The sequence below is a fragment of the Physella acuta genome, unplaced genomic scaffold (assembly GCF_028476545.2).
Source record: "Physella acuta isolate Inbredline_101_S28 unplaced genomic scaffold, ASM2847654v3 ptg001162l, whole genome shotgun sequence".
NCBI classification, from domain to species: domain Eukaryota; kingdom Metazoa; phylum Mollusca; class Gastropoda; family Physidae; genus Physella; species Physella acuta.
This window is the reverse complement of record NW_026732679.1, coordinates 126,606-152,926: the sequence shown is the minus strand read 5'-3', so window position 1 is coordinate 152,926 and position 26,321 is coordinate 126,606. Positions and strand designations below refer to the sequence as shown.

At 35.7% G+C, this 26,321-nt stretch overlaps 1 protein-coding gene across 2 annotated transcripts; it reads right to left on the bottom strand.

Annotated features, from left to right (window-relative positions):
* Positions 1-2,258: 2,258 nt before the first annotated feature.
* On the bottom strand, positions 2,259-25,715 carry LOC131956581 (SH2B adapter protein 1). Of its 2 annotated transcripts, XM_059321106.1 has the most exons (8): positions 24,619-25,712; positions 8,464-8,565; positions 7,488-7,615; positions 7,265-7,311; positions 6,758-6,943; positions 6,038-6,246; positions 5,453-5,720; positions 2,259-4,162 (listed from the first exon to the last, which is right to left on the bottom strand). In XM_059321106.1, exons 1-8 carry the CDS (start codon positions 25,315-25,317, stop codon positions 4,158-4,160), a joined length of 1,644 nt encoding a protein of 547 aa, XP_059177089.1. In that variant the 5' UTR covers positions 25,318-25,712; the 3' UTR covers positions 2,259-4,157. The 2 variants fall into 2 exon arrangements, with proteins under 2 accessions (XP_059177089.1, XP_059177088.1); XM_059321105.1 differs by having other exon boundaries at positions 2,259-5,720; positions 24,619-25,715.
* Between the last annotated feature and the right edge of the window lie 606 nt (positions 25,716-26,321).

Sequence of the window (26,321 nt, the reverse complement as noted above, 5' to 3'; positions counted from 1 at the left end):
AATATTGTAATATGTGCATACGTTTAAATAATAAAATGTAATATTGTGTTTAAGTCTTAATTTTTTTTTTATTTAAGACATCCACTTTATTTGCTTATACTAGGTACTAAGTTATACAGGTCATAGTAGTCATCCATTAATGACATCAATTGGGAGGAGGGGAGCTGATATAGATATTGTGGTTGTGTGTGGACTTGGGAGGGGGGGGGAAGGCTCTGGAACATGTGGACTAGGCATAAAATTTAACATTAAAATACTTATAAGGTTTTCAGAAACACAGAACTACTTTTGTCCTGCATATAAAGTCTACACATTTACATGACAGTGGTCTTGTGTTACAAGAGTTCAGTGGGTAATTAAGTCATTGTCCATATTTACTTTATTATAACAACATACCTCTTTATGATAAGCAAGCCTATAATAAAAACAGAATTATCGATCACGAAACTATGATGGTGATACAACCATCCAAAATGTTACTCCTTAAAAAATTCTACATCAGGTTTTAGTAAAGATATAATAATTAAAGCAATATAAATGGTCATCTTAGATTCCTTTTTGAAAATATTTTTGACTCAACAACTTTTAGCTTCTACTCTTTACAATTTATAGCTTTGCATTGTCCAATATGGATGAAGGGAATAATAAATTTTGTTTTGGACCTCATAAATGGAATACCGTATACTTATAGATTGTTTCGACAATATTTTCACATGTGTGTTGTGATAATTATCACATTTGACAGTTATCCAACTATCACAATATATCTTAGAAGATGAGGTTTTACCGTTATTTTTAGAGTGCTTATCTCATCTATAAAGTTTGTCACTGTATGCAGTTAATAAACTATTTTAAAATACAGAAATAAATAATGTTTACCCGTTATTAATTTAAGTAAATCTGCTTTCATCATATTACTTCAAAGTTAATAACTTAAACATTAGATAGAACTATAAGTGTTATGTATACAAATCAAAACTCCACAATGCTTCACATTCAGTTAAACAGGGTGAATATACAATCAAGTTGTATAAATAGTTTTCTGTGACTTGATTCTATTTGTACAACATTTTTAAATAATTAGCTCTCTGGGAGGATACTATTTGTACATTTAAAATTTGTATATGTTTCCTTTTTAAAATCTTGGAGGTAGTTGTATATCATAAGCCACACTGCTTCTCTCCTTCTGATATGGTAAAATGAAATACATTTTAGCACAAGTGAACATTTCTGAATGATTACTGAGAGTATTTCAAGCATCCATTATAACAGTTGCTTTGATCATATTTTATTCCATTGAAGTTCATTTGGTTATAAGATCCATTGAAATTATAAATATCCAAAGAAGTTTTAAGTTTTTAATATTTAAAAAAAAAATTTCTTTATTAAAAGTTTTAATCAATAAAACTATTTTTAGCAGTTATGACCTTTCAAAGCGTCAAACTAGAAAAAGAAAAGAAAAATTTCTGGTTTCTGAGAAATTTTTGTTAATGTAAAATTTACTCAAAAAGCAGCCAGGTAAATAGAATGAAATTTGGTTTAAACTCAAGACGCAATATACAAAAACAAAGCAACTTTGTTTTCATAAATGCCACACTTTTAAAAAAAAGTATGACATTAACAGGCATTATAAATACTAGAGTAGTGTAAATAAATTTGCATAAAATTCTACATGTGATGAAATTTTACATTTTGTACAAGCATTTTAAAAAGTGGTTGTTATCTTGAGCTATTAACAAATGGTCAAATCCATTACAAGCAAATCAAATGTATTATTTTAAATTAAAGACTATTTATAAACCCAAAGAATTAAGTATTGGCAAGACAACTTTTAAAAATAATTTAATGGGAAAATAATTATAGCATTTAAATAATTAAATCAGAATATTTTTTATGAGTAAGATCAAGTATCTTTCGGTTAAGTGCTTCTCAACATGTTGGCTTCTCAACATATAGCCTGTGTGCAAACCAGCAGTCTGTGGTTTAACAAATGCTATGCCACATAAGCCTTACAATCAAACAATACAAGGGTTGACTGTAAAAAGTTAAACTACAAAAATGTTTGCCAGATAAGTTTTTTAAAAGTGTCACCAAATGGAATAAAATGAATTTAAGATGAATGAACAGAAAACTTCCCCTACTACACAAGCGACCTAACCTATTGCATTTGGTGAGCAAGATTAATTATCAAACTAATGAAAATTCTTAAGGATGATTTATTTTAAAATTTAAGAATCAGTTGTCATTTTAAATTTAAAAAAAAAAACTGACAAAATATTTTAAATAACTACACAAAAACAAAATACTACAACACTAGCAGACTTGTATTATAAAGACATCAGTGACCCAGGTTTTGTAATACAAAAAAAAAAAACAAAAGAATTCCACTTCCTTCATACAGCCTTCAACAGGCAGGCCAGTTTTTTCTTAAATAGAAGAACCTTGCTGGCAATTAAACAACGACAGTTTGTTGATCTTTGGGTTACTGAGCAGTACCTCCAGGAGCTTAACTAGCAGCAATGAGTACCCAGCATTCGTTGGTGGAAAAAGTCATCTAAATCATTGTACTGGTTGATGAAGTTTAAAGGATGAGCTAGTCACACCTCACAAACAACAAAATTAAATCTGTCTACAACTAAAAAAAAAATGTCCCAATACCCACAAGCTATAGTTACAATGAAACCAGCAAATCTATCAATCTATGTCAAAGTTACTGAATGGTAAACTTTAAAAATGGCCAAACACCATTGAAGTATAGCAATAACCCAGGAAAATAAGTAGACGCTTTTAAGCAGTGGAAGTAAAATGGGTAATAATAAACTAGTAGTTACAGAGGAAAAAGGAAAAATAAATTTTTAAAACTGCTATGAGATGAATAAGAAAAAATCATTTATACTGGATTGAATTATAAATTTAATTTTTTTGGCTCACCAATTGTATCAAATCAAATAATTTATTTTTCTAAAACAGACTGTAGTAATAGTCATACTATTTAAGTTTTAATAGTATTTTAAAACAAAATTCAGCCAAACCCTATAGCGAAAATATAAAAGATGTTTTTTTAGGGGGAGGGGGAGAGAAATCAGTGTAATAACTAAATATATTAAGCTAAATAAAAGACAATCACCAGAAAAGAGCAGGGATAAAGGTGTATGAAAACCACAACACAAAAGAGTGTTAGTAGTTCAACAACAATTCTCATGGTTATGGCTGGTGTTATTAATAATTTTTTTTTTGGTTAATAAAAGCAGTTCAAGAGCTACAAGGTGATAGTTACATAAACATCTACCAAGTATAAGACATTGGTGGTACGAAGCTGTTTGCCTTATGGCAGAATTCTCTGCAGAGTATGAATCACCACTTCCCTTTGACCCCCACCAATTTAAGCATCTATAATTAGCACAGGGTTGCTATTTTTAAAAAACAAATATAGGGCCTTTTCATATAAAATACTCTTGAGAGTTACTAGCTGCAATTATTTATTTCTTCAAGCCGATTAACAGCAACTAAGAATTTACTGCTGAACAGTTATTTAAGATATTTATATAAAAAAGCCCTAAAAAAGATTGTAGCAGATTTTTTTTTTAATTTTAAAACATTTTACAAAAATTGAATTTAAGAAGTTACATTTTCATGTTAACTATTACATTGTTCATCTTATTGTTCAAATTATTAATTAATGTACATTATTAATTAAGTGCTGAGTGCCAGTGAAGTTTAAATGCAATTAGACATACTTATTTTATGTTAGTCAAACAAGTGTTCTCAGTGTATTTTATATGTGAAGATAAATAGTTTAAAGTTCAGCATTAATTTTTCACTAAAATGTAAAAAAAAAAAACTACATATTTATTATTTTAAAATATTAATTTTTTTTTAAAATATCTTACAAAAAGAAAATTATTTAAAAATCTAAATAAAATAATAGTTTCCAGCTACGAAAATTACTAGCTTTAGAAATATATTAGTGTAAATAAAAATCAACTCTATATCATGTATTCACTAGAGTATATGAAACATTTATAATTTTTGAAAGCTGGTTTTTATCATGTTATAGAAGAACAAAATAAAAAGTTCTGTTAAAACATTTACTAAGTGGAAAATAAGCATATTATTGAAAAAAAAAAACAACCTCTGATTACAATGCCTGGAGATGATCAATCTGAAACAACAGAAAAGTAAATAAAAACAACAGCCTAGTATAACAGAGGCTACCAAGACCAGATTTAATAAATGCCATGTTATTTTAAAGGGACATGACTCTGAATTCTAATTATTCGTTTAGACTAGTTTATACACTTTTTAAGATGTTTGTTGTCAAGATTTAATAACTGTTTTGTAAGATGTGTGTCCTTTTTTAAAAACTCTAAATTTTTATTTTTTAATGCGTTTATTTTTTTTTACTGAATGCTTCAATTGGCAGTGTTAACAGTAATTATCGAGAAGGGTTGAAGACAACAGAATAAAAACATTGTCACACATACAGATTTGCCAAGAGAAGAGCCAAGCAAAAGGGAGGTAAACAAGCATCACATTTATAGGGATTCACAATCAGGTGTGCTTATGAAAATGTTTTAGGGGTAATGCTTAACAATCAATTTAGCAAACATATCAATATAAATTTTGTGAATAGATTTTAGCGAGTTATTTTACAATTTTTAAAATGAATTATGAGAGTATTTAACAAGTTTAAATTATTTTTCAAGGATTGATTTTCTTTTTAAAGTAAGATAACATTGGTCCCTCAAAGAATAAGTGAATTTTATTTAAATCTACAACTTTCTAGTTCACGCCGTTGTTTTAAATAGTTTAACTTGCCTGAGGGAGAATATATTAATATTGAAACAATGTGCTCTTTATCTTATTATTATTCCTCAGTGCAGTGATCTACACAAGCAATTTTAGCACAATTTAAAGCACATTTACTTTTACACAAATGTTTTTTTTTAGAATTGTCAGTAAATAAATAATACATTTAGTTAAAAATTAATAAATAGTATTTAAATAATTTTGAGAGAGTGAATTATTGAGAAATATTTTATTAAATTAGTGGTTTATTTCATGCAATGAAGTTACTATACATAGTGGGAATAACCTAGTTTTTTAACTACTTCAAACTGGTTCTTTAAAAACAAGACAATAATTAATAAATTCATTATTTATTATTAATTTTGTATGATTATTTTACATACAGGATTAATTTATTTATTTTTTTGTAAAGAAAGTATTGGATAAGTGAAGATCTATGAAAGTTTGTGGGATAATTTTGTTCTGTGTAAATAAAGGATAACTGTTTACCCATGGTAAAATACTTTTAGTCTTTAGTGTCATACAAATGAGTAATGGTTATCTATAGCTCGGTTATGTTGTGCTTGAGATTGTTCTCGAACGACATTTTCAAGTGAGGAGGTCCGAGCTCTGACCGACCCACCAATGATCATCACATCCCTACCTCCATCAAGGTGAGACATGCCTAAAGTACGACCATGATGTGCCGCACCACCGCCTCTCGTTCTCGGTGATCCGTGCATACCAGATGCACTTGGGGTGCGTGGTCGCTCGATCGAAACAATGAAATCACTGAGCGTGACATCAGATGACCCTCCAGACTCCAGTGGGATAGGATGGGTGCGGAAGTGTTCGAGCATGTCGAAAATTGTTTCAAACCATAAGTGCTGTACTCTGCAGCGAGCTTCATTGTTGATTGTCATACGTAAATGCTGAGAAAACACAAGGTTTAAAAACAAATGACTCACTATAAGAACCAAGCACGGTTTACAAAAAAAAAGGAAAGTGACATAGGGCCCTAAAATAGGGTGCTTATAGTTTTAAGTCCCAGCATGGCTGTTGTGCTAGTATGTCTTTATCATAGACCTTGTCTAGAAATTAACCATTAACCTCATCTTAACAATAATATTGGCAGGAATAAACCTCAAAAACTATTCTGTATCAATCTAATGATATTATTATAAGAACTGAAGAGCTTTTTTTTTTCGAACACCTAATCAAATTAATTTAAAATTATAAAAATGATCACCTTAGCTCTGCCTTGAAAGTTAAATGTGAGCACATACTCCCCAGCCCTCGTCTCACTTTTGCGCACCAAAAACACACCATGCCCAGACGGGCCTTGTTGTAAGACAAGTTGCGCTGCCTCTGCTCTGGACAGAGTGCCGTGGAACCATGGGTATTCTTTCAACCTTCCCTCTACACTCCCTTCTCCATCATGGCCCTCAGTATGGCTATCTACACAGATCAACAGAAGAAAATAGGTACATTAATACTAAAACATTTCTCAGCTCAATTTGAAGTCAACCTAAAAAAAATTCTGGAACATTTATTCAGGCAAATGTTGAGTCAAATAAATAAATACTAAAATATTTCTCAGATGAATATAAAGTCAACCTAATAGAAGATTTCTAGAACATTTCTAGGTCCGATATATAGTCATTGAACAGATAAATGCTAGAAAATATCTCAAGGAAATGTCGAGTCAATAAAAATATAATATAAAAATCAGTCCAAATTTTCCTTGTCTGAATATAGTTTAGTACAAGGGGTAAAATAGAGTGTAACATTAATACACAAAGCATAGACACTTTGACAGACAAAAATAAAATATTTTTTAGTTCATGTTTGATCAAAAATATCTATCAAAAAACTATCTGCTAATATACAAAGGAAGTTTTTCACAAAAGAATAAAGATCGGATTAAAATTACTATTCCATATGCTACAGTAAGCAAAACAGTAAATACCAAAACCACTCTCAGTTCTAGGGGAGCCCCTCAAGTCTGATGCGCTGATCTGTCCGCTGATGTTTGTGTTATCTACATGGATCATGCTCCAGGGCCGAGGGGAAGGGCGAGGGGGTATGGTAGGCGTGGCACTCCCTAAACTTCCTTGTGAGGAGCTGCGATGCTGGGTTGTAAGCTGTGTGGTATCTTTAAAAACAAAAATAAAAAATTTTAACAAAAATAACATTTTTAAACAGAATTAAAAGCATTGCTTTTTCAATATACAGAAACTTTATGACAAGTGTTGTTCAAAAATATATTTTGTTGTATTCATTACATTTTTACTAAACAATTCAACATTCAATTTTTGTTTTCCATGTCATTCAACAATATCTTTATCTTACAAAAATATGTTAGCTATAAATTGATTCAATGTTTAAATAAATTGCCCATTCAAATAAATTTTTAATTTGAGAATTATTTTTAAAAAAGTATTCTCACAACTGGATTTATAAAATTATGGATTACCTTTTCTTTCAATAGAACCTGATGGAGCAGTGGGTAACCTGGGTCTCCTAAAAGTAGAGGAAATATAAAGTTTTTTCTTTACATCTTAGATATGTGTAAAATAATAGAAATATTTTTTAAATTGTAAGATTTACAATATTTACAAGATAGTGAATTTGAAACTATAAATAAATAAAAATGCAATTTTATTAGCACAATGAATATAAATATTTTAAGATCTTACATTGCGGCCATGCCTTCGGCTGTGGCAGCGCAGTGGTTGTGTTGAATGCTGTCCTTGATTTCATTTAGCCAGGATCTTAGATCTTGGGGGTCACTTGCTTCAACTACATACTCAATGGTACCTTCACCCTTAAGGATAGAGGCATGAATATTTAACTTTTATTATAGAAGAGCTTTTTGATGCATCTACTACTATTGCATACAAACTGCACATACTGTCTTAGACCCCCGTAACATCTTTTTACAGTTAGTGTAACAAATGCAGTGATAGATTATATGTGTAGAAATGTAACTTAGCAACATATTAATATTGAAAAAGAAATGTTTGCTACCAAGTGTCTATAAATGATGTCACTCATGGGGGCAGCCTGAAGTTATGAATATTGAGACAACACACTAACGCATTTCAAAATGTTATTTTAGAAAATGAACTTTACAGTTATTTAGCAATTTCAAAAGACTTTTTTTTTGTTGAAATGTAAATGTTAATGTTGATCAAGCTCAGTAAATATATCAAAAAGAAAATGCTGTTTAAAAAAAATTGTGTAATTTGACAGGTGTGGTGATGGGATGTGATGTCATCTTTTTGTGACAATAGGTGAGGGGTAAAAATTGTTAAAAAAAAAACATTAGTTGTGCTTCTGATTTTGATTACACTTTACATTACAAACCCCCCCCCCCCCCCCCAACCCATGTAAATCAATTTAATAATATTCTCAACAGCCCATAATCTTAAGTTGAGCAAGGTGAAAGAAACCTTGACAAAAACACTTCTAGCAAAAAAATAATTGTAAAGACCTTTAGAAAAATCATGTAAAGGAAATCGATGCCAACTTAAACAAAACAGAATGAAATAATTATTAAGACCTTTAGAACAATCAAAGGAAATCAATGCCTCATCACACAGGAGGCACAAAACCAAAATAATTATTGAGACCTTTTGAAAAATCAATTAAAGGAAATCAATGCTGGCTCACCTTGATAACAAATGTATTTTCTCTATCTGGCATCTCGAGGGCAGTTGTTTCTCGCACTTCAGTAATGAGAAAACAAAACAGACCTGTCCGTGGCTTGATGGCCTGGAAAAAAAAAAATTAACAAGGAAACTTAAGTACGTTTATTAAACAATGTGAAGTTCTCTTGAAACTTGACACCCAGGATTAGTGGTGGAAGGATTCATCTATTTTTAAAGCACAGAATCACAATGGCCTCGTAATGTCAACAAAAAGACTTGTAGGTTAACCATGAACAATGGTTAGTTAAGTGCTGTACAGTTACTTACATGCACCAGCCACAAACTACTAAGTATTGCATTCATTTTTATTCAAGTGGCATCTTATTTTTAAATAATTTTATTTAAAAGAGTGCATTACCAGGTTTAGTGAAGATTTTTTGCATCGGTGCCTATGGATTAAAATAATTGCTGCACATAATGTGTATTGGTATTAGGCTAGGTGTGATTGGGTACACTTCTTGCAGTTTTAACTTGGGCATAGATAATCTACTAAAATCAACTTTTTATATGAGCGTGTTTATAAAATAAATAAATTTTCACAGCCATAAAAGAACCTAATAAAAACAACTAACACCATTCAAAATATATTTTGATATGTTTATATTAATGCAATGTTATGAACTATTCAGGTTCGTCACCTAAGCAACCAAGTCCCAAGCTCCAGACTTTTGGCAATGACAGAGGTGTGGGCTTGATCTGGGAAAAACTAATCCCCAGTTTGTTAGTAGGAAAAACAACAGTTTTTCCTGACAATAGCACTTTTTCCCAGCTTTGTACACCATGGTGGGTTGAGGAACCACAACTAATAGATTTAGTGTTGAGGGGGAAGATGAATACTTAAGCCAATTCCCAACCAAATTTGAAAGGTCATAGCTCAGATCTGAAGAACTTCCACTTTTTGTAAAAGACTTAGCCATCAAACAGACCAATGGGCTGTAATTTTTTTTTTCATAATGGTCACTACCAGAGTTTCTTACATGCATCTATTTGGGGAAGGGGGGGGGGGGGAAGTGGGTAGTACATCCTTCCCAAGTCAAAATAGAAAAATATATATAATTTATTTAGAAAAAACATACTTATCGTTCTAAACACACACACACACCCCCCCCCCCCCTGAATTATTCACAACTCATTGCTAGTGATGGTGCGCTAAACATCTAGACTGTTAGACTGTTCTTTCTCTGCTGTTAATTTCAGTTCACAATGTGTTAACATTAAAGTCAAAAATGTATAAAATAGAAAGGAGACAAAAATAAACCCAGTTAATTACCTTTGACCCATGCACTAAAGCCTGACCTAGATTTGATGTATGAGTCAACCTTGGGTCAGTTTAATAAAAAATGACCAACTGATTTTAAAAGTAGAGCAACACTTGTTTGTTACCTCATAATATCAAGGTAAAAATTTTGTTTAATCAATAGTTAACAACAACAAAATGACGGCAAAAACATAATCAAAAACATATATATGTTTAAAACAAGTTAGGTTTAAAAATATATTTTTCCCACAACTAAATATTCACTGTTAAAGTAGATTGGTTGTTTTTTTATGTTATATAACTTTTTAATTGGGTTAGCATAAAAAACTATCAATTTTTAGAGCTTAAGTAACCAATATTTTGAATATAAATTGCACAAAAATAAAATGCACATGAAAAAACAAAAGCTCTACAAAATTAGATTTTTATAATAACCCTCTTGCTCAACTGGGGAAGTACACTTGAACTAGTAGTGTGAGCAACATAGAACAAAAAAAAAAGGAAACTATGAACCATTTCTGGGGGGTTTTTTTTAGCACGTCCATTCCCCCCTCCACACCCTTGGTCAAAACAAAATAATATGTATAAATATATATCAAGTATATGTTTTTTATTTAAATTATAATTTTATACTTTAATTAGTGGTGCCATTCTACCTCCCCTCCCCTAAACCACTTTTGATTACACCTTCAGCAAAACTATTTACCATAGCTCAACCATTGTACTACTGAAGTTATTTTCCCCATTCATTAATTACTTGCAACTTTCCACACATATTTTTTTTCTTACTGTTCAACTAGCTTCCCCCCTGGACAACAAAGGAAGTCAAATACTAACAATGGATTATTTTTAGCCTTAATCCAGTCCACTTGTTAACAAACATGGGCCCAGTGAGGCCTGATCTAATCTTCACATACCAGGTGAGATGACAGGTGTTTGGCTTTAACCTATAACCCCATTCAGGCCATGACAAAGAGATCTCATTGGATTGGTGATGAAAGACTGAAGAAATTTGTATTTGTTATAGGTTGAAAGGGGGTGTGGGGGACCTCCTTGTTTTGCATTAAATTTTTAAAAAGTATAATTACTTTACACAAATACCTAGAAAACAAAACATGTTTACTGGGTTCACATTTTAAGGAAGACAAATCTTTCTGTATTCTAATTTTACTATAGGTACAATGAGGACCATTGTTTTTAAATACTGCAAGCAGATTTGAAAAAAATCCAAATGTTAACCCAAACTGTCAAATTTATTTAAAGTGTGAAACTATCTGTTTCAAACGGCCCTCAAGATTAGAAAATTGTCCGATCATTTGTGAGTGTGAAATCTTTGTTTTGAAGATCTCTCAAACCAGGTTTTAAATTGTCAGATCTGGGGAAAAAACATCAAAGGGTAGGAAGAGGATTAAAAGGCACGGAGAGTAGAGAGAAACATGTTTTGATAAAGGGCCTGGCGAGTTGAGAAGTAGGTCAATACCTGGCCAGCGATACCGCCAGAGTCAATCTTGTTATGGCTGTTTGGCAAGTGGATTATTCCGTGCTCCATTTCGCCGGACGGGAGTCCGCGGAGGTCAAGAGTTCACCTGGTAACCATTGTCACGTACCGTGTATGGGGGTGAGGGGGGGGGGGGAGAGATGGGTGGAGGGTAACTATGTTGTGAATAAACCAGCTGTCGACAAAACTGATTTTAAAAAAAAACAGATGTATGACTGGTTGTTTTTTTTTTGTCCATAAAAATGTAAGGGTGAAATTATACCAATCCGAGGTAATGATAATTATAAGCTAATTACACCCCTGCCCGCTACGTGCTTATTCAGGTGATAAAAAAACGCCGTAGGGTTGTTTTTCCCGTGGAAGGGGTCACCGTCCGGTGACATACAACATGACCCAAGTGGCAGACAAGGGGGGTGAGAGGGGGGATACCTGGTGTTTTGCTGGCTAGGTTTTGTTTACGGCCTCGGGTCTGTGACCTTTTGACCCCATTCTAGTAGGACCGCACATAGAAAGCCTGAACCACAAATCGAATCCTACGCTTGTAGCTATGATCTATGTTCCCTCTATGCTCCGCGCAAAAACCGCGCAGTAATTTTCAACCGCAACAGTCATTTTGTAAAATACAAATATCCTTGTAAAAGACTTTTAGAACACCGCGCTCACAAAATACACGTTGCACATTAGCTTTTTCACCTTTGGAGAGCGCGTTGGTTATGATATAGATCTAGGTTTCAGCTGGAAAAGTCATACAGAAGTATTGCTAAACCTCTTTATCAGTGTCGTTTGAACCACTTGCAGTCAAAACATCTTTACTTTTGTTGGGGCATTAAATTTGTTGGTTTGAAGTTGTAGGGCATTACATTTGTTGGAACAAGGGTATGGGGTTTCACATTTCTCTGCTTGCAGATACAGTGGCATTGAAATTATCGCCGTCAAAACATAAGGCACTAAATATGTTGGTATTCGTAGCTGGGACTTGTCGTAACGGCCTGTGTTGTCGCAATTGTCACTCAAATCTGAAGTTACAGCCCTGAAATCAGACTAGTACTTTCTTATACAACCATCAGTAGATTTTTTTAAGATAATAAAAACTAATTACATATTGAGGTTGGGCTGCTTTTTAAATTTGAAAAACTAATCGGTTTGATTGAAGTTGAAGTGGGTGAAATTTCGCGCTCAAGACTCAACCCACAAGGCCTCCTACATATTCGAGAACCCTAACATGTGCTAGGTACCATCAGAACTAGGCGGACACATGGACCTCCTACATATTCGAGCACCCTAACATGTGCTAGGTACCATCAGAACTAGGCGGACACATGGACCTCCTACATATTCGAGAACCCTAACATGTGCTAGGTACCATCAGAACTAGGCGGACACATGGACCTCCTACATATTCGAGAACCCTAACATGTGCTAGGTACCATCAGAACTAGGCGGACACATGGACCTCCTACATATTCGAGAACCCTAACATGTGCTAGGTACCATCAGAACTAGGCGGACACATGGACCTCCTACATATTCGAGAACCCTAACATGTGCTAGGTACCATCAGAACTAGGCGGACACATGGACCTCCTACATATTCGAGAACCCTAACATGTGCTAGGTACCATCAGAACTAGGCGGACACATGGACCTCCTACATATTCGAGAACCCTAACATGTGCTAGGTACCATCAGAACTAGGCGGACACATGGACCTCCTACATATTCGAGAACCCTAACATGTGCTAGGTACCATATGGGCGGACACAGGGCCCTCCTACATATTCGAGCACCCTAACATGTGCTAGGTACCATCAGAACTAGGCGGACACATGGACCTCCTACATATTCGAGAACCCTAACATGTGCTAGGTACCATCAGAACTAGGCGGACACATGGACCTCCTACATATTCGAGCCCGAGATCCGAACTTGAGACTTTGATGGTATTAGTCGAGCGCTCTATCGAGGTTTCTTTCAGACATTTTTCTCCTAGAAGATTGGGGGTACTTTAAACTTCCGAGTAGGAGCAGACACTGGTTAAAGTCTATACTGTCTTAATTTTTTTTTATATTTCTATGCTCTCCATTGGAGAGATGCCTGAACCGCTGCGCTCTACCACCCGACCACGCTGTCACATAACCACGAGAAATAAGATCAATAAAACTTGTTCATAGATTCTATATACGAAATCAAACAGTTTCATCAGCTGTAAGATTTTAATGAACTTTATTATCAATGTAGCCCGTAAAGGAAACTATGCCCGCTATGTACACTATTTTTAGAACGAAGCCCGGAAAATGTGTGGTTCTACGCTGAATGAGAATCTGACGGCCTTTTGTGAATGGAGCCGTCTACGGCACGTGCGTCTCTGTGAGCCCATGTGCAAGATCTCAGGATTAAAAATAAACCAACGAACGGGGAGGGGAGGGGGGTACTTATGCACCGACATGCTGGAATAGATATAGGTGGCTTTCATTAATGACGTCAAGCACTGTGTGAGTGGGAGGGGGGGGGTTGTGAAATTCGGGATATAGTGTGGGGGTTTGGTAGGAAGTGAGGGTTTTTAGTATGGGGGGGGGACAGGGGGGGGGGGGAGGTTTCTTGGATAACGCGGGGGATCAAATTTGTAATGTGAAGTATCCGTTGATATACAGCCCATTGTTGTGCTTGGAAAGACTAAAGATCAGCTGACGCCAGTGTGGGTGGGGGCACCCACGCCTGTCTGCATCGACAACAATGATCACCAACTGGTGTGGTAGGGAATTACATGGCTGACTCCGAAGCAAGGATATTACGTTCAGCCTAGGCAATAGCTATGTCGCAATATCACTGTTTTTATTTTAATCGGCCTTAGAAATAATATAATAAGAGCAAGGGCGGGGGGAGGGAGGGTGGATAAAATCCCTCGACACCTTGTGACCTGAGTAGGAGATAATGGGGATGGGGGGGGGTGTCGTTAAAGTGCGTTGTGTAATCGATGAGATAACCTACAGGTGCACACTTAATCAAATTAAATGAATTAGGCATTTTAATGAGGTGGTTACGTATAAAACCCGTCTATTTTTCTGTAAATTAATAATTCCAGACGCTTAAAACTAGATCTAGATTTAATCTAGACGGAGGAGAAAAGTTCCCTCCCTTGTTATCGCCCCTCCTTTCTATCAGTGAATACCCACACTCCCCCGCGTTCTGGCTGGCCTACGAAACAAACAGGAAATGATCACACCCACCCATACAATAACAGCTTTTTAAAAAAGTCACACCGGGCAAAAATATCACGGCGTTGGCATAAACAAAACAAATCGAACTGTGTGACCCAGCTATTTTGTTTACAAACAACAATCTCATTACGCTTGTTTTAGTTTGTTTTCGATTTCGTTTTTTTTTTTTTTGTGTATAAACAAACAAGAAATGTGTCTTTCATTTTATGTCACAACTGGTTATATAACGATTAATAATGAAATACACATAGATCTAGATCTACTCTACATGTAGGATGTTTTCGCGGACGTCAAAATATGAATTAATAAAAAGTTATCAAATATCAGCAGAGAGAAGGAACAAAACAAACACGCAAGCCGGGATTAAAACGGGGACGAACATAAAAACAACAACCTGAACCAGCTAGCAGACACCCACACGACGGCGCGAACCTCGTCACAGTAAACAAACACACAAACAAGGACGGGCCGTATTGTGCTGAGGCTGTAGGATTGGGTAGAGCCCGCGCGCTAAATACTAGGATCACGCGGGCAGCTGTGCGGTGACTGACTTCCCCTGGCTCTGACGTCAGCGACTATTCAATGTTGTGTTGCACAATGTTTTATTAATAGTGTACCCTCTACGCTGACAAAACAATACTTGTTTTTCTAATTATCTTTCTAAGCATCAAACACGTTCTTTTGTAACAGGACGCAGGGATTTTATCTATTAGCAGAACCGCCCTATTCCAACATCTAGTATTACTAGTAATGTCTACACGGATATGTTATTAGTATGGGTAGTATAATTTATTAGCCGTACCGTTATATTCGAACATGTAGTTTTACCAAAGTAGATATTCTATTCGTATGTAGGTTACAGTATTGTTATCATATCGATACCGTCTAATTCTGTTTTACAGCTAATGAAAAATTATTTGATGCACTTTTAATTTCATTCCCACCAATGATTCTAAAATTCTACAAGGGTTCTAATATTAAACTACAACCACCAACGGAAGTTATTATCGAAACTACTCATCAGTGGCGTAGCGAGGTCGGGTGTCACCCGGTGCGGCACTTAATGGTGTCACCCCCCAGAGGCGTAGCACCCACCCCTCAAACTTTTGATTTGCACCCCCCCCCCCTCAAGTTTTCGATTTGCACCCCCCCCCCTCAAACTTTCGATTTGCACCCCCCCCTCAAGTTTTTCTCTATATATTTTGCTATTTTTTGCCTTGGTGTCACCCCCCTAAATGGTGTCACCCGGTGCGGTCCGCACCCCCCCCCCCCGCTACGCCTCTGCTACTCATTAAGATTACAAGCAGTTTCTTTCATGCATCTCCAGGAACAAAATTGATTTCTTTTCAAAATATATACTTTAACCATTGCCCACCCGTCTTTCCACCCACCCCCCCCCCCCCCGAGAAAAATGAAAGAAACAAGACCACAAGAGAATTCGAGCTCCAGAAATTGACTAGTTCGAATGTCTACTTGGTTCTTGGGTTTCAGGTTCAGAAAACGTAGCGTATTTTTATGATCAACAACTGTTCTAACCAGCAATAACCACACATGTAATAAAACTAACATTTACAGCAATCGGTCTGAAAAATTCGAAATGAAACTAACCAGAAAATCATTTAACCCAGAATTGCCCGGTCACCGGTGTATTGATTTGAACTCACTCCAGAAATTATGTCCGCTGGCCAAAAAAAAAAATGCGTGGGCGTTGGACTACAGAATCTTATTCAATAAATAAAGACTGGCGGTGCTATGTCTGATAGAAACAAAATAGCTGGATAATTTACGACCAACTGTTTTTTTCTTTTTAGAAAAAAAATGGATCTTGTCCAGATATGCCCCGCTACTAATGCAAAAAATGCACGGGCGAAAAGTTAAGCCCCGCCACTTGTGGCCTATTTCTGATGTCTAGACATTTGAATATTTAAACGCACGCCATAAAAACAACTTTTTGTTCGCTTCTATGGTTAGGGTCAAAGGTACCAAAAGACAGAAATTCATGCAAATTATTAATGACTAGTCCCAATTTCACCCTCTTCAATAACATCCAAAAGTACAAGTTTTATCTCCTCTTTTTATGTTTTTGGGTGGCAGGGGTTAACTTTTTTTTTTTGCGGGAGCCTTCCTGAACAAGATCCAAAAAAATTGTCACCAATTATGTTGTTATTTTACTTTGTTCTATCATGTAAGCTGAATTCTTGTTGGTTCAGATAATTTATTATTTGTTTTGTTAATATGGTTCACTGTATAAGTTTTGTTCTGTATACAAACACTAAACTTCTCTAGACAAATTGATAACAGATGTAATTCTTGAAGGTGGGGATTTATTCATGTATTTGACTATTGCCTGTCTGTGGGTAGGGTATACGACACAATTGAAAACGTCAGTTAGTTTGAGAACAACAATTTCAGACTATTTGTAAATCTAGTTTGAGAACCTCAAGTTTAGGGGTCATCCATTTATGACGTCCACGCGGGGGGGGGGGTGTGTTCCGAAAAAAAATTGACCTTTGCGGACGCGTGTGGACTTTTAAAAGGGAATTAAGTGGACCAAAATCCAAAAAAGATGTGGACGTCATAAATGGATGACCCCTTAGACTATTCGCGGATCTAGTCTGAGAACCTCAAGTTTAGACTATTCGCAGATCTAGTCAGAGAACATCAAGTCTAGACTATTAAAAGATCTAGTCTGAGAACCTCAAGTTTAAACTATTCGCAGATCTAGTCTGAGAACATCAAGTTTAAACTATTCGCAGATCTAGTCTGAGAACATCAAGTTTAGACTATTCGCAGACCATTAGAAGTGGCTTTAAACTGTACCTTGTGTGACAAAATTACACATACCCATGTTGTACATTCAGTATTTGGAGGCAAAAAGATAGACAGACGGACTAAAAATCTACATTATATATTAGTGTTGACTAAACAAAATCTGGGCACAGCGAGGTAGAATACTAAAAGAAAGTAAAAAAACAAAGAATAGATAAACACACTAAACACATCATGTGATGGGAGCACAGCAAGGTTGGACGAGTGCCCGTGGTGGAACTATGGGGTGGGGGGGTACGTCTGCCAAACGTAATTATTACGTAAGGTATAATTAGAAATGATGACGCCTCTTATATAATATTATACTTGTTATCGAGAACAGGTTCCTGGCGCCAAATATTGTAGCTACACTACTGCCAATTTTAGAACAAAACAAAAACAAAAGGGGAACGGGAGGGTTTTTTTTTCTTCTTTTATGTAAATCAGAAATAGCTACAGATCATAAACACCGATAAATCAGCTAAAACATAAGTCACCTGAAATATAAACTCATCAAGACATAAACTTTATCTCTGGCGTCGATTCAGCGTGTACGGATGTGTACGACTTGACGGACACGGGCGAACCAATCCGGGACGGTCGGGAGTCACCGTGTCATGTGTTTGCTAACCGTGTTGTTTACCCGACTTTCTTTTCAAACACATGCTTGACCCAGTATTCGACATTCGCTAGGTCAAATAAAAGCGATGAAGGGAAACAAGTGGAGCAAAGAAGAAAAAAAAATATTTTGGCAAACATTGTGCAACGTGCCGGGTCGTCCCCGTTGTCAGTAGATTCCAGAAATAAAAAAAAAAAATAAAAGAAAACCTCAACCTTGAAAGCACCTACGTAGTACACAAGTCTGGATCAATATGTGAAAAACGCAAAGGTTCCGCCACCCCCTACCCCCCCCCCCCCCCTTTTCTTCCTTTAGCGACGTCACATGTTTAAGAAAGATGGAGTTGGTGGTGTGTCGGGTGGACGGGATTCACGCTCGAGAAGTTAATCAATTCTAGACTAGAACGCCGTATGCGAGCCGGTGTTTTCTGAGAAATCTGCATGGAGGCGGTGGAGGGGATAGGGGGGGGGGGGGGTTGTTTATCTGGTCTGGTTAAAAGAAAAAAAAGGAATGTGTGACTAGAGAAGTAAACACGGCCACATTGGTGCATAGAATGGTTGGCCTCGCAGGTTAAATAAAAAAATTAAACCACTTGCAGTTCTATGAACCCAATTATTATTGACATATACATATACCTTGACAAGAAAAAAAAACGAAACAACACAGGATAAAAGATAAGATCATCTTCAATGAAAATTTGCTGCGTTGGGTGCTTACCTATTAGTCGAGTTTCTTTCGGGCACTTCTTCGGTGGGGTACTGTCCCCTGAACCAGTCTACAGTTTAATTTATATACTTAAAATTTACATAGAAAATATGTCAACCACCCCCCCACACACACACAAACAAATGTCTGAAAGAAACACCGCCTATTAATTATTTGAGTTTAGGTTACGTTAGGTTTGTTTTGTTTTGCTGGCGCTAATAAGAAAGTTAACCAAACAAAACAGCTACGTGGTATCGCTACAAATATGTAGATAGGACTGAGTAAACAGTAGGATTAATAAAATACACGATGCATAGGTGTCGTCCATAAATGTCGTCACACTCGTAGGGGGAGGGGAGTCCGTAATTTTGTGACGGCGTGTGATAAGGGGGGGGGGAATAGATTCAGACGGTGTGACGTTACACTTTTGCATTATAAAAAAGCAATGTTAGAAAAAGAATTGTAGCCGTTATTTCGCGTTTTAAAAAACTGTTTTAATAAATTGTAATAGAATTTGATTAAAATACTCTATGTTGACAGAGTTCAGACAAGATTATGGAAAAATATCGTATTTTAAGAAAAATCCAACTACAATTTTGAGGGGGGGGGGGTGTAGGCTGTGGTGTGATGTCATTTTAAAAGGGGGGGGGGGGCTGGCTTTTTGTGGCAATGTGTGGCGGAGGGGGGGGGGGTAAAAATCGCCCAAAAAACCTGACGTCATTTATGGATGACCCCCATTGGGGACATCGGAGTAAATATGACTTATAGCCGTATAAAGAACACAACATATTATTTGGAAGTTTTAAGTTGTATCGCTAGAGGTTTGTTTCTTCTTGTATGACTGATGACTTTGGCATTGTAAATAAACGAGTTAAGAAAGAAATATATAACACATTTCTCACTAACACATTGAATACAAGTGAGCTATTCTTTTATTGTATAGCGTGCAGATGGTTCTGTGTATTCTACACAATAGCTATCGTAAAATACATGTTAAAAACTGTGGGAAAACTGCAGTCTAAAGCAGTTTAAAATGAACAATACATGGAGGGAGAGGGATAGCAAATTGTCAAGTGCGAATTTTACAATAATGACGTGTGTAGCGTAAGTGGTTGTTTCAGAAAGGTTATAGAAAGTATTTTACATGGTCTCTATACTAAAAGCGCTGTTTAAACCGATCCTTTTATTGTCATTTTTTTTAAATTGTATTATAGCTTATTAAAGCTATGTTTATAATCATTCTAGTTGTGTATTGTGAACTAGTCAAAGACTAAGGTTTCTGTGTAGGAGTCAGTAAATATAAACGTTTAAATGATTTCATTATTTTTAAATACGGACTTAGCAGCAAGTAAAAATTATATGTTATTAAATGTCACATAGCAGTTTTAAAAATACTGCCCACCCAATCTTCGCCGCTGCCGCTAAAATTATAGCTAAAATTGTAGCTAAATGTTTCATAATCATTTTAAAATACTGACAACAAAAATCTTCACAGCAAAATTTATAGTTAAATGTTTCATAATCATTTTAAATACTGCCCACACAATCATCGCCGCTAAAAGATGATTGTTAAATGTTACATATTAGTTTTAAAGATACTGCCCACCCAATGTTGTGCCTCGTCAAAAGTTGCGCGGCTCCACAACAGTTGTAAACAGGCGCGCAGTAGTTTTGTAACACGCATTGAAAATATATTTTGCTTTCAAGCTATTGCTACTTAGAAGGGGGAGGAGGGGTGGTGTGTTCAACCCTGAATGAAACAAACAGTAGCATGACAAATAAACACAGGCCTAGCGACACTTTACCCAATGAGATAGGTATAAAAAATAGGACCAGGAAGTTGATAAGCAATGAGATTCAAGATTTGTGGATTTTTTGTATTTGTTTCGGTTTCTTTTACTTAGAAAAGAATTAAGAATCTTCTAATGACCTCAAGAGTGAAGAGTTGTAAGTTATTTGCAGCATGCGTGAGCCGATTTTAAACTTCTTTGTTTAATTTAGGTTAGTCGTGACCGTGACACACCCCCCCCCCCCCCCCCCCCCCGCTTTCACAGTAAAAAATCTAGCAGGTTTCGCTAATAACCGTACTACGATTTTTATCTTTTCCCGTTCGTGCCCACGACAAATAGAGCCGATGAAGTAGAGTTCATCTGATGCAATTATCTCGGCATAGTGTGGTCAGCAGAATGCTCAGCCCCCTTAGTTTTCCTAACCTAAGTCAGGTACCCGTCAGAGCTGGGTGGACTCGGGGAAGTCCTGCAGACTCGAACCCGTTATCCAAGCTCGAGACTTTCGGGTTAGCACTATATAACAGTCGTAATTTAATTCAGCTTCCAAACAATGCTTAGGAACAGAATATAAAACGTGACATTAAAGACGACACATGGGATTCCCGTTAATATGAAAATTCTTCTAATATAATTTCCATGTCTACATATCATCAACTAAACACAAATCACATCCTGATGGCATAAAGTAACAAGGACCCCCCCCCCCCCCTCCGACTCGCACACCCACAAAACGACCTCTTTAAACATCTATTTCTATCCGAATCTGCGTAGAAGCTTCGCGGGCTAAAGCGCGTCATTTGGGGGTCCAAGATGGCGCCGGCTAACACGCAATACTTGCATTCACAACAACAAAGTGGACGTGTTAATTTGTTTTAATAGCAACGTCAATACAACCGACGTCAAATCGATGTTTACAATACATGGGTGAGCAGGGGGGGTCGAGATTTGCGTGATAGAAATGATGCAGAGAGAAGCGGCTTTGAATTAGACCAGTTTACATTTAGAGGACGGGGGGTGTCTAACGTAATGGGCTATTTTTAAGATTCTTACAACGGCAGCTGTTGTTTGGGTCACTTGCTGGTCACGACCGGTTGAAAATTAGTCAGAGAGGGCTGACCTTTGTTTACTTACTTTGGGGATTTGACATAAGATGCTTGACCCGCAGGTCAACTTGAGAGTAGGATATAAATAGATCAGTGGATCTCAAGCTAAAAAAAAATGAGACGATAGGCGCTCATATAACAAGGCCCTTTTTAGATATATAACCGTTTATCGCTACATGTAAGATTATGTAAGAACGGCGTTATACCGTTCCAATGCTATTGTTGCTATCCCAACATTCACCAGCAAACAAACATAACCCGGTATTTGTTTTTTAGAAGAATAACAACTAACTACGATTTAAAGAAAGGGGACGCCACATCGTATATTATTTAATGGGCTAATTATTTAATCAAATACCAGACATGATTGCTGTAGTTATTAATTACGCATGACATTATGCTAATAATCTCAGAAACACGGCTATCAACTATTTTTGGCAAAATAATGCTTGGATTTGCAGTGATCAGCTTAGGAACTGGAGTACTGAAGGAAAATGGAGGCATTTTTATATGTCGGCATCATATTCAGGGACTGGTTATCTTGTGTCCCTGTTCGGCTAATTATAATAATTAAGATACCAGGAACTGATCTAATGAATAGTGTGCATTAAAGACTAAACAATATGCTATGAATAGTATTAGCAACTTTTAAGCTTAGTTTAAATATTTGAAAAACAGGAAATTTAACTACGTTTTATTACGTCTTATACGAAACCTAAAATGGAGTTAACTCTATTCCTATTGACAAAACGTAAAAATAATAGGGTGACAATATTTAAATAATATTCCCTCTGCAACAGACAGCTGTCAAATCAACTAATCTCCATATTTATAAACATTTTTTTTCCTCACTCAGTACTGATGTGAAGATAGGAAAGTAACAAAACTGTTTAAACTCTAACCCCTCCTTTCCCACACTCATTTACATAATTCATTGATAACATTCAGCTGCTGGGTACTTTGTGCATAAGTTAAATTTTGAATTGAATCACTGGTAGGCTTAATAATAATTTCGATCTTAATCTAAACCCTGTCACTTAGAATTAACCAAAACAAAACAGTTGGATATAAGGCCTAGCAACATTTATTTCAGTGTTTTGCCAATGAAAACGTTGTGAACTATTCATGATAACAAGAAGAAAAACTAAATGAGAATACTTCACTTTGATCCAAGTACAAGTACATCTTAAGACAACCATTTTCATTCATCTGATATAGATCTATGTGGCAGACAAAACATGAACCTTATGATGATCAGACTATAAGAAGTAATACAATAACAACAAAATGTGTACTGTTTGACATAGGCAAGTCTAGGAGATGACTGGGAAGGGGGGGGGGGGTGTATTGGAAAAAAAAAAAGTCCCCCAAAAAGTAATTATTTTATTGCAATTATTATGATATTTTATTAAAATTTTGCCCATACGCCCCTGATGTTTTTAAAGAAATGTGTATATACTTTGGTGGTTCTCAAGAGTAGTATTGAAAGTCAACTTTCCTAAATAGATATATATGTATGTATGTTTAGCTAGCCCCCTCCTCCAAACTAGAAGGCCATATTAGCTCATGCATGAGACAATGAGACATTGCATGGCATAATCTTTTGCTACCAGTGCCCAAGACACATGGGGCAGATGAAGTAGAGTATATCAGTTTCAACAAACTCTGCATATAATGGGCAGTGTTGCCCTAGTTCTCCCTAGTCGTGGGTCAGGTACCCATCAGTCCTGTGTGGACTAAGGGATGGCCAGCACACTCGAGTACTGGAGTTGAAATTGAGACTTTTGGTGTAGCAGTTGTGCGCTCTACCATGTGACCACACCATCACATTTTTTTATTTGAGACACACACACTTGCCTTAATGGATTTCTGTACGGTTAAATTGATGGAGCAGAACAATCCAATTAATGTTTTCAACTTACTAGCATTGAGACTGTCATGTATACATCTACAGCTACCACAACAATAGTCATGTACATTGGTAGAGGGCCTAATCCTTTGTAGCCCTCATTTAAATTACTATTTTAGTCCGAAATGATGGGGGTGGAGATTTTTTTTTAATACTTGAATTTGAAAGATAAAACAAACAAATGAAACACAAAAGCTAAGACTTAAAATTTTAGTCTTTTTTTCCTTAACCTATTTTGGCAGCCATCCCTAATCAAATAATAAATTATTTGGTATCTATGTCTTTCATTGTCAAATCTTGTCAGAAATACAATAAAAAGGGGTTTTAGCATAGAATACATACTTGGTGTATTTGTTATACCCTTGTCTGATAATCACAATAACAGAATCTACTTAAAATAAGGGGTTGTTGGGTTACTGGTAGTTACCTAAATACACATTTGACTTGCTAATGTCAATGAAACCCTATCCCTACCCTTAGTCTGACCCATCCGCATAACACTAATTTCTAACCATAAAACTGGACATGAGATTAAAATACTACTAACAACCTAACACACCTGTGTTAGGAGTTTATTATCGGACATCAGTATACCCAACTATCCAAAAACTAAATTGAGCATTACATAATGGTTATTAATATACACAACAAGGAACTACCATTATTCTAGTTATACTATAGGCCTACATTTTTAAAATCACATTATCTGTTAAATACCTTTATCAAAACCAAAATATCTACATGTTTTTATTTCACAGTAGATGAACTTTATAAGCCACAATCTAATAATATCAACAGCAAACAAGGCCAAGGTTATAGCTAGTTGTTTTGTTCTCTTTCCAAATTCATCATAACCGAAGAAAGGGTAGGCCAAAATAGGTTCATCCATAGCAGAAATTAGGAAAAAATAATTTTAAACAAAAAACCTGGTGTAGTAGACAAATGCAAATCTAAATCATTTATTTAGGCCTGGGGTTTAGTTTAAAATAGACTTCAAGAATTTTCTAAAGGCTATTATAAATCATTTGAGTATTTTGAGCATAAATATTAGAACTGTTAGCCTAGTACTAGATCTATATAATATATACTGCCTATGCCTATAGGGCCTGATAATCATATTATTATTAGGATTAGGTCTGGCTTTCTATTCACTTAAAGTTTTAGAGACCTAGTCTAGATCTATCCCATTCTCAGTAACTGAGCGCCTACCTTAGGTGGAGAATAGAATTCCATTTGATATCCACTTTGATTTTTTAACAAAACAAGTCTCGTTTTCTCCCATCTGGACTTTCCCTTAGCATCTTCCCCGTTTAAAACATTTACAATTCCCTCCTTTTGAATATCTTGGTTTAAAGTTGAGACTCGGTGTTTGTTATCTTTTTTGTTTTTGTGTTTTGATCTTGGGTGTGGGGAAGGTGGTTCGGGTCCTTCTTCCGTACCCTGTTTAAAAAGTTTTGATTTGCGAATGCTTTTAAAAGAAAACCGCCTTAAAATGCCTTTATTTGGTTTGGTTGAAGGGCTTATGCCTCTGTCTGGGCTACTGTCTCTTTCGTAATCATCTGCGTGAGTATGGTGTATGTGGTCACTGCCGTTTTGTGGGACAACACCTGTCCGAGAAGTCGTTTCGGCCGCACTTGCTCCGTGCGCTTCGACCACTGAATTCACTTCCGTGTGGTTATTTGAGCTATGGGACGATGACCGTCGAAGCTCATAATCAAAATAACGAAGAAAAAATTCTGTAAATTTCTTAGCATAATCATAAGGGTCCCTTGTTCGTCCTATTGCTGGATTACTCCTATCGTAAGCAAGGAAATTATGCACAAAGTTTTGAGCCGAATTCGAAGCCTGTTTTTCACAAAAATCCACTGTCATGCTTTCGCTTTCGCCGTCACTGTCCACTCCAGCCATTGAAAGTAAAAATAATGGATTCTAAAATCTGGCACATATCCTTAGAAAAACAAATTACCATTTTCTAGACATCTTGATCGCCCGAAAATGCCTAAAATAAACAAATTTTATCCACGGCCAAAAACTACTGTCAACGTTGTTTACAACAAACTCGATGTGAACCCCTTTCCGTGCACTACAACTTATGACGTGCAGCATTCATAAGAGGCGAATTCCACGCATGCGCGAAAGGTCGTTGTTATTGTACGCCATTCATGAATATTAAAATTAATTATATAAATAACTCTAGACCGTGAAGACTACACACGCGCTGATTTGTTTTTTATTCATTAGATTATGTCATAAGCCTATCCTTGATTAAATATTTTTACCTTAACCTAGTACTAGACACCAGACAACATGTTTACATTCTGCAATATTTATTATTAGCCACTTTATGGCGTATGTCCGGTATCAGCGTTGTTTATACCATGAAATAATTGGAAAAAAAGCAATGTAGCTTGTAATTTATTTGTTTCATATTTTAGATAGTCTAATGAATGTAGTTTGATAGATTTAATTATACAATTGATAGACCCAGAAGTAAAAAAATATAATAACATTTTTGTAGTAAATAAAGAAGTTTCGATGTCATGATTTAGATCTATATAGGATTGTTCACAGTTTTACCAATATTAAACGAATAATGGTGACGTTAGGATTTCTGCTGTTTTTTTATTGTGTGAGATACTATTGTGTAGTGTTATGTGGGCCTAGGTATAATTTAACACAACCTTGGGTTTCCTTTTGTGTGTGTGTGTGTGCCAATTTTATTTCCATTTACAGTTGTCGGATGGATAGTTTGACACAACGGGTCTTGCTAGTTGCTTTTTTTTTAAAATGCTAGCATAAAATAAAGCTTTACTAGATCTACTGCAGGTTGTTTTTCTTTTAAATTGTGTAATTTTAGTGGGGTTTTTTTTTTTAATTACACTTTTTGTAGAAGGCCTACCAGTATCAAATTG